The sequence below is a fragment of the Planococcus citri genome, chromosome 2 (assembly GCF_950023065.1).
Source record: "Planococcus citri chromosome 2, ihPlaCitr1.1, whole genome shotgun sequence".
Lineage (NCBI taxonomy): Eukaryota > Metazoa > Arthropoda > Insecta > Hemiptera > Pseudococcidae > Planococcus > Planococcus citri.
In genome coordinates this window covers 4696583-4712996 of record NC_088678.1, presented here as the reverse complement: position 1 = coordinate 4712996, position 16414 = coordinate 4696583, and the positions used below count along the sequence as shown (strand labels likewise).

Sequence of the window (16414 nt, the reverse complement as noted above, 5' to 3'; positions counted from 1 at the left end):
TTCGTACACAAAAATTGATTGAATGAATCGATTCGTTCACGAACAAGTCACTTTCTCACCTACATGAATCAATTCGTTCGCGAATGATTCACTAAACATTATTTAATTCGTTCGTGAACGATTCACCAAAAATTGATCAAATGGATAAATTCGTTCTCGAATGATTCACCAAAAATTAATTGGATTAACCGATTCGTTCACGAACAAGCCACCTATATGAATCAATTCGTTCGCGAATGATTCACCAAAAAATACTCAATTCGTTCGCAAAAATTGATTGAATGAATCGATTCGTTCACGAACAAGTCACCTTCTCACCTACATGAATCAATTCGTTCGCGAATGATTCCTAAAAATTATTTGATTCGTTCGTGAACGATTCATAAAAATTGATCAAATGGATAAATTCACTCGCGAATGATTCGCCAAAAATTAATCGGGTTAATCGATTCGTTCACGAACAGGCCACCTATATGAATCAATTCGTTCGCGAATGATTCACCAAAAAATATTCAATTCGTTCGCAAAAATTGATTGAATGAATCGAGATTCGTTCACGAACAAGTCACTTTCTCACCTACATGAATCAATTCGTTCGCGAATGATTCACTAAACATTATTTAATTCGTTCGTGAACGATTCACCAAAAATTGATCAAATGGATAAATTCGTTCTCGAATGATTCGCCAAAAATTAATTGGATTAACCGATTCGTTCACGAACAATCCACCTATATGAATCAATTCGTTCGCGAATGATTCACCAAAAAAATATTCAATTCGTTCGCAAAAATTGATTGAATGAATCGATTCGTTCACGAACAAGCCACCTTCTCACCTACATGAATCAATTCGTTCGCGAATGATTCACTAAAAATTATTCGACTTGCTTGTGAATGATTCACTAAAAATTAATCAAATGGATAAATTCGTTCGTGAACGATTCACCAAAGTAATTGAATGAATCGATTTGTTCACGAACAAGTCACCTATATAAATCAATACGTTCGCGAATGATTCACTAAAAATTATTTATTTCGTTCGTGAATGATTCACCAAAAATTGATCAAATGGATAAATTCGTTCTCGAATGATTCGCCAAAAATTAATCGAATGAATCGGTTTGTTCACGATCAAGTCACCTATAGGTTATATGAATCAATGCCTTCGCGAATGATTCACTAAAAATTATTTAATTCGTTCGTGAACGATTCACCGAAAATGAATCAAATGGATAAATTCGTTCGTGAACGATTCACAAAAGTAATTGAATGAATCGATTCGTTCACGAACGAGTCACCTACATGAATCAGTTTGTTCGCGAATGATTCACTAAAAATTATTTAATTCGTTCGTGAACGATTCACCAAAAATGAATCAAATGGATAAATTCGTTCGCGAATCATTCGCCAAAAATTAATTGGATTAACCGATTCGTTCACGAACAAGCCACCTATATGAATCAATTCGTTCGCGAATGATTCACTCAAAAATATTCAATTCGTTCACGACCAAGTCACCTTCTCACCTACATGAATCAATTCGTTCGCGAATGATTCACTAAAAATTATTTGATTTGTTTGTGAACGATTCACTAAAAATTAATCAAATGGATAAATTCGTTCATGAACGATTCACCAAAATAATTAAATGAATCGATTCGTTCACGAACAAGTCACCTATATAAAACAATTCGTTCGAGAATAATTCACTAAAAATTATTTATTTCGTTCGTGAATGATTCACCAAAAATTGATCAATGGATAAGTACATTCGTTTTCGAATGATTCGCCAAAAATTGATCGAATGAATCGGTTTGTTCACGAACAAGTCACATATATGAATCAAAGTATTCGCGAAAGATTCACTAAAAATTATTTAATTCGTTCGTGAACGATTCACCGAAAATGAATCAAATGGGTAAATTCGTTCGCGAATGATTCACCAAAAATTAATTGAATGAATCTATTCGTTCACGAACGAGTCACCTACATGAATCAGTTCGTTCGCGAATGATTCACTAAAAATTATTTAATTCGTTCGTGAACGATTCACCAAAAATTGATCAAATGAATAATTTCTTTCGCGAATGATTGATCAACAATTAATCAATTCGTGCGTGAATAATTCACTAAAATAATTATTCCGTTCGCGAATGATTCGCTTAGAAAACAATCAATTCGTTCATTAATCATTCACTTGAAAACTGCATCAATTCATTAATAAAAAAAACACGTGTACGTAGGTACGCCTCAGAAGACTAGCTACGTGAATGAATTGATCTGTTTGCGAATGATTCACCAAGAAATCAATCAATTTATTCAATCACGAATCGTTCGTAAAAGATTTTTACGCGATTTTTTTTTTTTGATCTGGCTTTGTTCGGTTCAAAAATTTTTATATGAGTCCCATAACTTATAGAAAGAAAAATAATACACGATTTCAGGTGACTTGCCAATTAAAGTACTTATTTGCCACTTTGTTAGTGAAGCTAACTCTTTTCTTTGGCAATATGTACTGTAAAATGTTTCTTATAGAATATCTCTTTAAAAAAATTTCTCCAAACGGATGGCCCGAGGGTGGGGGGGAGGTGCAATTGCTTCATAAATATGTCACGTATACCGAACTATAACTCTGCCGGTACCGGTAACCTCTCTGTTTACCTACTTCTTAAAAATAACAAAGTATCGAGAGAAAAAAAACGGCTTTATCGAAAGATAACCAACGGAAATGATTACCAACGAACCAAATCAACCTTTTTTCGCTGCACAAAACCGAAAACAAATTCAAATCAGTCTCTAATTAAGAAAATATAAATAAAAATCTCACACAGTCGTTTGTCTACACTTCAAATAACTAGCCGATAGGTAATCTTAATCTACTCTTTTCGACCCTTCACTCCCATAAACGAAATCTTATCAATACAGATTTGAATTTACCATATTATATAAAGATAAACTATCTCGAAAGTACACCGCATACTGTAAATGCACACCGAAGTATTTGTATTTGCATTTTGAAAGTTTATCCGCGTCCTGGTTTTCCTTTTACCTACCATATATCGAGTAAGTACCTATTTTAGCTAACTTTTCCAGCATATTTTTCTGCTTGTGATAGTGAATTAGTTATTTCTCGCGGATTTTTTCACATAGCTAACTGTAACTATACGGTAAACATTTTTCAAATACCGTTCATTTTATTCGATTTTAACCAAGCCCTAGATTATCTTCCTAATTAGATGAAGAATTCCAAAAATTAGCCAAGTTGACTTATTCAAGTGTAAAGAAAAGGTGGAAAGTTACGATCTACGATTTTGATTCTCCCATTTTATTCTTTTAAAAATAAAACTCTTATGCTTTTCCAAAAAAATCGATTTTCAGTTACGAAAAATTTGAAATTTTTGTCAATATTTTTCGTCAAAATTAATAAGGCTTCCGAACTCATAAATTTAAACTTTCTTGCCAATACATTTGATTAGTTTTTTTTTTTTCAAGTGAGCTTCATTTTCAAGATATTTCGAGCAAGAACTGAAAAGCTCAACTTCATTAGAAAATTCGTCACTGAAACCGAGCAAAATGAATCAACCTGTTACACTAAAATTTACATACCTTTTAGGGAGAGGCCTTTTTCTCTATTTTGAAATCTTGTTTCTTTATGCCCCAGCCCCCAAAAGTCATTCGATTTTTTTTTCAATACTTTATTGCTTATTTTGTTTGATTAATGAGCAAATAATTATTTCATTCCTTGACTTTTCTCAAAATTTAAAAAAGTGGCCCTCAAATTCCATTACTATCAATGAAGTTGAAAAAAATCCAAAAAATGACAACGAAAACGTCCCCGTCTTTGTAACAGAATTCTTTTGAATAGCCTTCCTTTCAAGATGGAAGTTTTTTTGATCCCCAAAGCATCGTTGGACCCTCTACAAGAACCTCTCCAACGTATCTTCCAATGTTGAAAAAAAAAATTTAGATAAACCAAAAATCGGTGAGAATTTTTTGAAAATTTCAATTCGATTATTCTTTATAATATTCCTCTAAATCAGCCCCCAAAAATTTTGAGTTTTTCTACTTTTTTTTTACTCTTGAAAAAAAATCCAAATTTGACCAAATTATGTTGGAAAATTAAAATTATGGATTAATTTTATTTTCTACTCCTATAATTGATATGGAAACAGTTTCGAGCCATTTTAAACAATTCTAGAGCCTTCAATAAATTTTTCAAAGTTGAAATTTCCACAAAATTTTGCAATTTTACAGAGAAAATTGCATAATTTCTTAACATTATCCTGACATTTTCAGAAGAGAAAGATTGTCCCTGATTCGAAAAAAAAATTAAAATTGAAACGCAGGCTATATTTACCTCCGCTTTTCCTGTTAATCGATATACTATTTTAACCCTTTGAGACCCGAGAAGAATCTGACAGATCAAAATTGAAAATTTTCATTGCTTAAAAGGGCAGGAATGGTTTTAAAAAAAATTGAGGTTTACCCAAAATTTCATTTTGGAATTTGAGAAAATGCTCAAATGGGCATTTTTTCGACCCCGATTTCCAAAATAAATATTCGATGCAGGGATACAAAAATTTTCTAATACCAACATGAAAAATAAATCAGAAAATTTTAAATAATTTTCAATTTTCGTCCGTCTGATTGTTCTCGGGTCTCAAAGAGTTGATTAGGGCTTCCTAAAAATAGTGCAATTTAAGATACAAATGCTACGTAATAATTGCATTTTTTTGTCGAATTCGATGTAAAATTACTTTATCTCGAATAAATTCCACGAACTTACACCATATCTCTTAGTTAGAATTTTATAAGGAAAACAACTGTTACATCTAATTCTTGTTTACAGAATGGCTGCCACAGTTCAGGCAGAATTATTGAATGTAGTCAGCTTGTTACAAGCTCCACCTCCTCAACATATCGAAGTAAGTTTCCATTCGAAGAAAAGAGGCAAAAAATTCATTAAATAATACGCAGACAATGACTCTAAGTACATTTTTTTTTACCCTTCTACATATCAACTAAAATTCTAAAATATCTTCTCGTTTGGTACCCCGAAAACAGGAGCCAAAATTTAAAAATCTGGACGAACCACCACTAAAGGGAGGAGTTGACTTGGCAACAAGAAGTATAGCAAAATCATACGCGGTTTCCGACCCATTTTCGGCCAAAAAAGTACAACCGCTCAAAGAGCAGTACTTTGAAGCGGTAAGGCTCGCATCGCAGTTACCAAAGGAGACACGTTTGGAAACATTCAACACTTTTCATCAGAAATGTGCCTCGTATTTGATCAACATCTTCTACCGTATGTTACATATAAGAAAATTCTCAACTGAAACTCGAGAAAATCGCCGACTTATCTCATACACATTACACCTCTATTTACAGGAATTCCATCAGAAAATTTAGAAGAAGCTTTCAAATACGCTCAAACGCAGGTGAATATTTCACTACTGAATTATGCTCTATCGGTAGCACTTCTCCATCGTGATGATGCCGTTGGACAAAATCTCCAATTGCCGTCTCATCTAAATACGGAGCCTGGAATGTACTTCGATATAGGAAAAATTAAACAGGATATGAACAATCCGAAACTTTCCGATGTGAAACCTGCAGGACAAATGGCAAAGGTAATTTTGATCATGTTTTTCATCTACATATATCGAGTTTCTTACGATTTGAAGTTGATTAATAAATTGTAATTCCAAACAACTAATTAAGATACTGAGATTCAAAAACACATTTCGAGTTACTAATTAAGTGAGCGATATGTTTACCATTATGTACATGTATTTTGAACTCAGATGAACTCTAGTGATTTGAAAATATATTTGGGCAGATATGGTAGGTAACGTGCATAGAGAGATGTTTTTTTTTTTTTTTTAATATAATTTAGGCAATCAGTCAGTTTAGAGTTCCTGATTGATTAATTGATTGATAGGGTGACTTTTCAAGGGCAATGTATGATTTTAACCGTTTAAAAACCAAGCAGTCTGCTCTAGTACGAGATATGCACTTAGTATACATGGTGATTTGGTCTTTGACCCGGATATTGACCTTTGGCAATGAATGTGCATTTCTTCAATTTTTTCTTATCTCATAAACGAATTTAAAATCTACTTTGAGAGCATTAAAAAATCATTACTTTTTTCAGAAAGTTTTCACACCACTAATAAATTTTTCAGAATTTTTCACCATCACAAAAAATTAAAAAATGTATACCGGTTCTTGCTTAAAAATAAAACACTCGAACTGACATCTTCTAATTTCAATAAAACATTGATGGATCGAATCAACGTGCCCTAAAATCCGTAAAATTTTTCTTTGAACAGTAAAATTTTAATTTTTTGAATTTTTTCCTCATGTTGGTAAAAAAATACCACTCGAGGTGTTCACCTGGAAATCAGCTCGAATGTGGATAAACTCGACTTTAAACAGGTCGACAATAAACCACAACTTCATTTTTAGCAGCTCAAATTGATTTTCACGCCTTCCGCAGAAATGTTGAAGGTCTGAATAGGGCCCCAAAAAATCCAAAACAGAAATTGAAAATTTTCACAACTCATATAGGTAAATATGATCATTTGGCAAAATTGGTATTTTTTCCCTATATCAGCCTGAACATTTCCAGTCAAGCCCCCCCCCCCACCCCTGTCTTTCTCTCAAAAAACCTCTATACTGTTTCATCCTTAGAAATGGGAACAAATTATACTTATAGTCCGGCATATGACAATAGGAGTAATTGCACCCCCCCCCCCCGATCTTCCAGGACAACTTTTTTCTTAAAGGGGACATCCTAAGGAACATTTTAAAGCAAACTTGCCCAAAAAAAAGTTGGCCTTACTTACAAAATGGCCGCCATTTTGATTGACAGGTGCCCGAAATCGCAGATTTTGCGTTTCAACATAGGACTTGCATGAAATTTTTCAAACTTTACAAAAGTAGATCGAAAGATTACGCAAAAATTTATCACCTGTTAAAATTTCAAGTGCTAAAGTGCGTTTTTCGATTTTTGGTGAATTTTTTAAAATCGAATTTAGGCCAAAAATGAGGGGAAAAATCAAAATTTTACCAAATTGACGAAGAAAGCTGAAATTTGGAATATACCCTATTTTCGACATGCCAACTCGATTGGAAATAAATTTCAAGTCGTTTTGGAGCCTCCAGCGACTTTTTGAAAATTCCTGAAGCCTCCAGCAGATTTTTGAAACTCGAAATTCCCACAAAATTCCATCAAATTGGAGTTGTAAAGCTAAAATTTACTGTACACTCCAATTTTAACACCCTCTGAAGACGACTTCAGGTGGGTTCAAGTCATTTTAGGGCCTCCAGCGACTTTTTGGAACATTACTGGAGCCTCCAGCAGATTTTTGAAACTTTAAATTTTCACAAAATTTCAACAAAGGGAGATGGAAAGCTGAAATTTACTCTACACTCCATTTTTAACACCCTCTGAAGACGACTTCAGGTGGATTCAAGTCATTTAAGAACCTCCAGCGGCTTTTTTGAAAATTACTGGAGCCTCCAGAAGATTTTTGAAACTTTAAATTTTCACAAAATTTCATCAAATTGACCAAGAAAGTTGAAATTTGGGATATACCCTATTTTCGACATGACAAATCGATTTGAAACGGTTTCAACCCGTTTTGAGCAGTTCTGGAGCCTCCAGCAGATTTTTGAAACCCGAAATTCCCACAAAATTCCATCAAATTGGAGTTGTATGAGCTAACATTCATTTTAAAAACTAATTTCAATACGCTACGAAGTACTGCAGGTAAATTTCAAGTCGTTTTGGAGCCTCCAGCGACTTTTTGAAAATTACTGGAGCCTCCAGTAGATTTTTGAAACTCGAAATTTTCCCAAAATTTCATCAAACTGAGGTGGAGAGTCGAAATTCATTCAGCAAACTAATTTCAATACGCTACGAAGTTGACTACTGGTGGATTTCAAGTCGTTTTGGAGCTTCCAGCGACTTTTTGATAGGTCGTATGGCGTTTTTTGGAAAATTAAAATTTCCAAAAAGTAGCTGGAAGCTTCAAAAACATTTGAGGAGGTGGATAGCAAAACGCAATAACTCCAAAATTACGAAAATTGAGTTTGATATCTATCCTTATGTAAAATTCAACGGGGAATCCATTCCCGGTGTCAGATTTTGTCCATCAGTTGAATATCATAGCGCAATCGAGGAAAACAAGTCTGATTTTAGAGCTAAATGCATTGAAAAATGAGATTTTGTTTGCAAAACGAAATAACTCCACTACTTTTTATACATTTCAGTTGCGCAGATGTGGTAACACTGTTTTTTTTTCATCGGGTGGGTACTGAAAATCGTTGGGTAGGAGTTACTTTAAAAAATGGTGCTTTCGTTGCCACTCTCTGAATGCCATATCACACACAGGAATTGTTTGAATTTCACATTCCAGTTTTTTAATTGTTTTTTATCGAAAATTCTCGATTAAACATCAATTTTTTCAAATAAAAAATACGTTTTTTTGCTGAAAAACACCAAAAAAAAAATTTTGCGTTCAAAACGCAATAACTTTTTTTTCTTTTCCTCACTGTGCTTACCCAGGTGACCGAAATTTTGAAATTGAGTGGAAATTTTATTTGTGGCACCTTCCCCTTTCATTTGACACCAATTTCGGAACTCGACCCCCCACCCTTCCCCTCCAGACAATTTTTCCTAATTTCCCAAAAAAACCAAAAATGGAGTTATTGCGTTTTGCTATCCACCTCCTCATTTGAAACCACCATGCAGTCTGCGAAGTAAATTTCAGCTTGCCAACTCCATTTGATAAATTAATGTTGGGGAAAATTCAAGTTTCAAAAATCTACTGGAGCCTCTAGTAATATTCAAAGAAGTCGCTGGAGGCTCTTAAATGACTTGAACCCACCTGAAGTCGTCTTCAGAGGGTGTTAAAATTGGAGTGTATAGTAAATTTCAGCTTTTCATCTCCATTTGATGAAATTTTGGGGAAATTTCAAGTTTCAAAAATCTACTGGAGGCTCCAGTAATTTTCAAAAAGTCGCTGGAGGCTCCAAAACGACTTTAAATTTACCTGCAGTACTTCGTAGCGTATTGAAATTAGTTTTCAGAATAAATTTTAGCTTTACAACTCCAATTTGATGAAGAATTTTGTGAAAATTTCGAGTTTCAAAAATCTGCTGGAGGCTCCAGAACTGCGCAAAACCGGTTGAAACAGCTTTTAATCGATTTGGCATGTCGAAAATAGGTTATTAGACAAATTTCAGTTTTCTTGGTCAATTTGGTAATATTTTGATTTTTTCCCTCATATTTAGTCTGAATTCGATTTTCAAAAATTCACCAAAAATCGAAAAACGCACTTTAGCACTTGAAATTTTGACAGATGATAAATTTTTGCATGATCTTTCGATCTACCTTTGTAAAGTTTGAAAAAGTTTGTGCAAGTCCTATTTTAAAACGCAAAATCTGCGATTTCAGCTGACCTGTTAATCAAAATGGCCGCCATTTTGTAAGTAATGCCAACTTTTTTTGGGCAAGTTTGCTTTAAAATGTTCCTTAGGATGTCCCCTTTAAGAAAAAACAAAAAGATCGAGGCGAAGGAATTTTAGAAAATTGCACTAATTTTACACATTTCAAAAAAAAAAAATGATCGCCCGAGCAAGTTCGATTTATTCTGTAATCAAGCTTGTAGTCTGATTGCTTTGCTTTGATTCATTTCATTAAATCAGCAATATCTAATTTTTACAGAGATTTGTAAACATAAACGACAATTTCACCGCCACTAATCTCGATCCCGAACACAAAATCGCCTACTTCAGAGAAGACATCGGAGTAAATTTGCATCATCGTCACTGGCACGAAGTTTATCCTTTCAATGCTGAAGAAGTCATTGTGAAAAAAGATCGACGAGGAGAATTGTTTTATTACATGCATCAACAAATTGTAGCCAGGTACCTACTGGATGTTTTTGTCTCAACATTACTTATTACATGTAGCCAACAATGCATCAGACATTTTCATCAATTACTTAATTAACTCTATCTCTCTCGTATTCATTTTAGATACAATTTCGAAAGATTGAGCAACGGTTTGCCTAAAGCTTTACCGTATTCAGATTTTAGAGAACCGATTACAGAAGCCTATTTCCCTAAAATGGACCAACTTTCCAAATCGAGCCAATTTTGTGCCAGACCAATGAACGCCATGTTGCAAGTAAGTGCACATGTCAGACGACTTATTTCTCATCTGTCTGTTTTTAAAAAATAAACGATGACTTATTTTTCTCCGTCATTTTTCACCACAGGATCTTCACAGAGAATTCTTTTACATCAAGCTTTCCACCATGGAGCGTTGGAGGGACAGAATTTTCGATGCTATTGACCGAGGATACGCATACGCAATAGATAAGGTGAACTTTTTCATCCATTCTTCCTCGTGTTTTAATAAAGTTATCTACTCGAGAATCAGTTTTCCTTATTATTTTGCTTCAGGAAACCAATGAGGAATATAAAAAGAAAATAGACGAAGAAACTGGAATCGATGAATTAGGAAACTCTGTCGAAGCTGTAGAACATTTAAGCTGGAATTATAAATATTACGGGGATATGCATAACAAAGGGCATTTATTCTTTTCTTACGTACACGATCCGGATCACAGATTCCAGGTAAACAAAACCGTGAAAAATTACGAAATTTTATGTTCAGATTGTAACGAGCATATTGGCCATAATTATACATATGTACCTACTCTCGTTAATGAACTTTTCATTTGTTACAGGAAAATGGCAGTGTTATGTCGCATTCGGAGACTGCTCTCAGGGATCCTATATTTTATCGTTGGCACGTATTCATCGATGATCTCTTCCAACATTATAAGAGAACACTCCCATCTTACACCGTGGAACAGGTTAGCACAAATATATTTTCAGTTTTAGGATTCTAAACTCATCATTTTCCGAATTGAACGAAACCAAGCTAAATCGAAAGAGCAGGTCCAAAAACCCCCTTAACCAAAATTTCAGGTGCCAAATATCATTTTTGGATTTTTAGAGATTGTGTGAAAATTTAAAACTACTTAGTTTTGGACCATTCTGGAGCCTCCAGCGATTTCTAAATTTTCTTCAGAAATTTCAAATCGTTCTACATACAAGGGCCAAAAATAACTTTAGTGGGCATCATCTCGATCGTGTTCGGAGATCAACTCGAAATTCCAGGAGTGTGAGGCCAAAAGAAAATTTCCAACCAATTTGTAAATTTCAGAAAAAATGAAAAAAATCTACATACATTCTTCGAAATTCTGTTATAGTCCGGCATATGACAATAGGAGTAATTGCTTTCCCCTCCCCGCCGATCCTCCAGGACAACCTTTTTCTTAAAGAAGACATCTTAAGGAACATTATAAAGCAAACTTGCCCAAAAAAAAGTTGGCTTTACTTACAAAATGGCGGCCATTTTGATTGACATGTCAGCCGAAATCGCAGATTTCGCGTTTCAACATAGGACTTGCACGAAATTTTTCAAACTTTACAAAGGTAGATCGAAAGATCATGCAAAAATTCATCACCTGTCAAAATTTCAAGTGCCAAAGTGCGTTTTTCGATTTTTGGTGAATTTTTGAAAATCCAATTTAGGCCAAAAATGAGGGAAAAATCAAAATTTTACCAAATTGACCGAGAAAGCTGAAATTTGGCTAATACCCTATTTTCGACATGCGAAATCGATTGGAAACGGTTTCAACCCGTTTTGAGCAGTTCTGCTGGAGCCTCCAACAGATTTTTGAAACTCGAAATTCCCACAAAATTCCATCAAATTGGAGTTGTAAAGCTGAAATTTATTCTAAAAACTAATTTCAATACGCTACGAAGTACTGCAGGTGAATTTCAAGTCGTTTTGGAGCCTCCAGCAACTTCTTGAAAATTACTAGAGCCTCCAGTAGAGTTTTGAAACTTTAAATTTTCACAAAATTTCATCAAATTGGAGTTGTAAAGCTGAAATTTATTCTAAAAACTAATTTCAATACGCTACGAAGTACTGCAGGTGAATTTCAAATCGTTTTGGAGCCTCCAGCGACTTTTTCAAAAATTCCTGGAGCCTCCAGTAGATTTTTGAAACTTGAAATTCCCCCAACATTAATTTATCAAATGGAGTTGGCGAGCTGAAATTTACTTCGCAGACTACATGGTGGTTTCAAATGGTTTTAAAGCTTCCAGCTGTTTTTGGGAAATTTCAATTTTCCAAAAAACATCATACAACCTTTCAAAAAGTTGCTGGACGCTCCAAAACGACTTGAAATCCATCAGTAGTCAACTTCTTAGCGTATTGAAATTGGTTTCAGAATGAATTTCGACTCTCCATCTCAGTTTGATGAAAATTTGGGGAAATTTCAAGTTTCAAAAATCTACTGGAGGCTCCAGTAATTTTCAAAAAAGTCGCTGGAGGCTCTAAAATGACTTGAACCCACCTGAAGTCGTCTTCAGAGGTAAATTTCAGCTTTCCATCTCCATTTGATGAAATTTTGTAAAAATTTAAAGTTGCAAAAATCTGTTGGAGGCTTCAGAAATTTTCAAAAAGCCACTGGAGGCTCCAAAACGACTTGAAATTTACCTGCAGTACTTCGTAGCGTATTGAATTTAGTTTTTAGAATAAATTTCAGCTTTACAACAACTCCAATTTGGGAATTTTGAGTTTCAAAAATCTGCTGGAGGCTCCAGAACTGCTCAAAACGGGTTGAAACCGTTTCCAATCGATTTGGTATGTCGAAAATCAAAATGGCCGCCATTTTGTAAGTAAGGCCAACTTTTTTTTGGGCAAGTTGGCTTTAAAATGTTCCTTAGGATGTCCCCTTTAAGAAAACAGTTGTCCCGGTGGATCGGCGGGGGGGGGGGGGGGGGTGCAATTTCTCCTATTGTCATATGCCGGACTATAAAGGAATCAACACTTCACCAAATAACCAGTCAGGAGTTAAACTCCATTCTTTCTTTTATTTTTGGCTAATTTTTGAACATTTTCTACGAAAAACATCTTTGATGAGAATAATGAGAAAGAAAAATGAAGTTAGGTGAATGCTTTGTTTTTGATCTCTCGAATCGACTGGTGGTATTTTTGAGCCTATTTGGAGCCTCTAGGTAATTTTTTGATTTTCCAGTCTTGGATAAATCACCATAAAAAGAGGCTAAAGTGCATTTTTCGATTTTTGGTAAATTTAAAAAAATCAAATTTAAGCAAAAAAAAAAAAAATGAGAAAAAACCAAAACTATACCAAGCTGACCTAGCAAGCTGAAATTCGACATTTATATCATATTTTTGATATGTAAAATCGATTGGAAATGGGTTTAAAGTGTTTTCAGTTGTTCTGGAGCCTCCAGCAGATATTTGAAACTTGAAATTTTCCAAAAATTTCACCAAATTATAGCTGGAAAGCCGAAATTTATTCTGAAAACTGATTTCAATACGCTAGAAACTCGACTGCAGGAGGATTTCAAGTCGTTTTGGAGCCTCCAGCCACTTTTTGAAATTCTTGGAGTCTCCAGCAAATTTTTGAAACTTGGAAATTCCCACGAAATTTCATCAAATGCAGTTGCAAAGCCAAAATTCATTCTGTAAACTAATTTCAATACGCTATGAAGTCGACTTCGGGCAGATTTCAAGTCGTTTTGGAGCCTCCAGCTACTTTTTGGAAATTACTGGAGCCTCCAGCAGATTTTCCAATGCTCGAAATTTCCATAAAATTTTACCAAACAGAGCTGGAAATCCAAAATTTACACTGCAGTCCAATTTAAACAAGTTATCTAACTGACTGCAGGTGGATACAAGTCATTTTTGAGCCTCCAGCTACTTTTTGAAAGTACATACCTGGAGTCTCCAGTAAATTTTTGAAACTTGAAATTTCCACAAAATTTTATCAAAAATGCAGTTGGAAATTCTGAATTTATTCTGAAAAATAATTTCAATTCTACTACAGACTGCAGGTGGTTTTAAGTCGTTTTGAAGCTTCCAGCTACCTTTGAAACTTATAACGCAGTTATTTGCTCAACATTCCAGCTATAGTACATATTATAAGCTTAAATAAACGTACGAAAAATGAATAAAATTATGAAATATTTACAGAGACGATTCAAAGGTATCAATATCAAGAGCGTGCAAATTTTACCCCAAGAACCCAAGCCAGCAAATCAGACCGATGATGAAGAAGACCATCATTTCCATGTGAGCAACGTTCTCAAAACATACTGGGAAAAAGACGCAGTTGACGTTACTCAAGGTATACTCAATCAAGACGTGAATCAAACACAGGAACATGTTTATGCAGTTTTCACTCATTTGCAACATAAAGAATTCGAATACGAAATCAAAGTATGTAATATTTTGAAGAAAAAAATCCACCTCTACTCGATCGGTACTATAACAATACGAGTTTCCAGGTTAAAAATACCCTCAGCAAAGATGTGACTGGTACGGTGAGAATTTTCTTGGCTCCACATGTTGATGAAAGTGGAATGCAAATGAATTTCAACGGCCAACGAAGAATGTTCATCGAACTGGACAAGTTTACTGCCCAACGTAAGTATTCAGTCTTTGAAAATCAAATACCTGTATCGTGATATTTTTAAAACTTTTTTTTTGGGTTTATGAATGAGAAAGAGGCACTTTTTGACCATTGTTCAGCTCAGCTGGAAAACAACCAGAACAATCAAAATGAAATTTAGTATGACAAAGGATTAATGAAACAAAAAAATTTGTATAAAAAGGGCTCGAAAAGGATTTTCTAATCGTTGAACTACTTACGCTGAAAAATCGAAAAAAAATCAACAAAATTTAACAAACTGGAGAATGTATTTGAAATTATGTACTACATATTGAACCCTTTTCTTTTTTCACAGTGGATGCCAGCGTAACTACCACAATCAAGCGTAAATCCACCGAATCTTCAGTGACAATTCCATTTGAAAAGTCTTTCATGACCTTAACTGACGTCCAAAACCTGGCCAATGATGCGAAACTAAATCAACAATTGAATACAGCTGTGAATGGGTATTGTGGCTGCGGTTGGCCGCATCATTTGTTGATTGGTAAAGGAACCACTGGAGACGGACTCTTGTGCGATTTGTTCGTAATGATAACAGATTACGAAGACGATAAGGTGAGTTTATAATAAGTACATTCGAATAAACTAAAAGTTCATCACTTCATAACATTTTGAAACGTTTGTATTAGAATTTTTAAAAAATTGAACTGTAAAAAAATCACGAATGGTTATAGAATTTTATCAATATTGAGTCAAAAAAATTGATAATTTTCTAGAGCTTTTTAGGCGAAAAATATTGCATCAAATTAGATCAGGAAATTGACCAAAAACTTATTACAATTTTTTCAGTTCTTTGACATACCTATTTTCCAAAAAAAAGGTTTACGGTCAATTTCCTGACCTGATCAGATCCAATCTCCCCCTCCTCGCCCAACCTAACATCATCAAACATTTATTTTTCTTGACTTTATCTCACACGTCTATTTTTTTGAATCCGAACGCAGGTCGAAGAAAGTCCACTACACCAGAAATGCTGCGACAAGTCATCCCTCAGCTATTGCGGAGTACGTAACAAGAAGTACCCAGACAAGAAACCCATGGGATTCCCATTCGACCGAGATATCGCCAATGTAAACGCCACCATAAACGATTTCATGACCGAAAAACAAGAAGATTTTGAAAAACAGAACAAGAGCGATCCTTCGAAGAAACCGCCTGCTCGATTATCTAACCAGATTGTCGTTCCAGTTCGAGTCAGGCATGAAGGTGGCTACCCGAAATTGGGCAAGACCTTGAGGGAATCCGGATATACCGAAGAGTCTTGCAAAAAGTTTCTGAAATCTGCCGCATAAGGAGCACACCTTCCTTCATTTGTCATTACATAAATGAATATCTACATACATACCTACGTTATAAGTTTGATTTATTTTTAAAGTAACGAATTCGTTTCAATTTTTTTTTTAAAGATTCATATTCTGCGAACATTATTTACCAATAATTAAATACGTATTTGTAAACTTTCGAAATTTATTCATTTAAGTATTTTTCAACGTTCAATTTGACCAATATTCACCAAAAAGCAAAAGACTATGAGTCCGGCATATAAAAATAGGAATAATCTCACACCCCCCCCACCCCCGGCAAACCACTGGGACAACTTATTTTCTTAAAGAGGACATACAAAGGAACATTTTAAAGCAAACTGGTCTAAAAAGTAACAACAATTTCAAGCGCTAAAGTGCATTTTTTGATGAATTTTTGAAAATCAAATTTTAGCTAAAAATGCGAAGAAAAATCAAAATTTTCCCAAATTGACATAGAAAGCTGAAATTTGAAATATACCCTATTTTATACCTGCTAAATCGATTGGAAGTGGTTTTAACCCGTTTTAAGCAGTTCTGGA

General features: G+C 34.5%; 1 protein-coding gene across 1 annotated transcript; it reads left to right on the top strand.

Moving 5' to 3' along the window:
* The first annotated feature begins 2905 nt into the window (after positions 1–2905).
* LOC135834282 (phenoloxidase 2-like) lies at positions 2906–16028 on the top strand. The gene is made up of 13 exons (XM_065348126.1): positions 2906–3064; positions 4851–4926; positions 5066–5306; positions 5390–5631; positions 9735–9937; positions 10049–10199; positions 10291–10395; positions 10478–10651; positions 10765–10893; positions 14094–14339; positions 14408–14546; positions 14867–15126; positions 15516–16028. Exons 2-13 carry the CDS (start codon positions 4852–4854, stop codon positions 15861–15863), a joined length of 2313 nt encoding a protein of 770 aa, XP_065204198.1. The 5' UTR covers positions 2906–3064; position 4851; the 3' UTR covers positions 15864–16028.
* Positions 16029–16414: the final 386 nt, after the last annotated feature.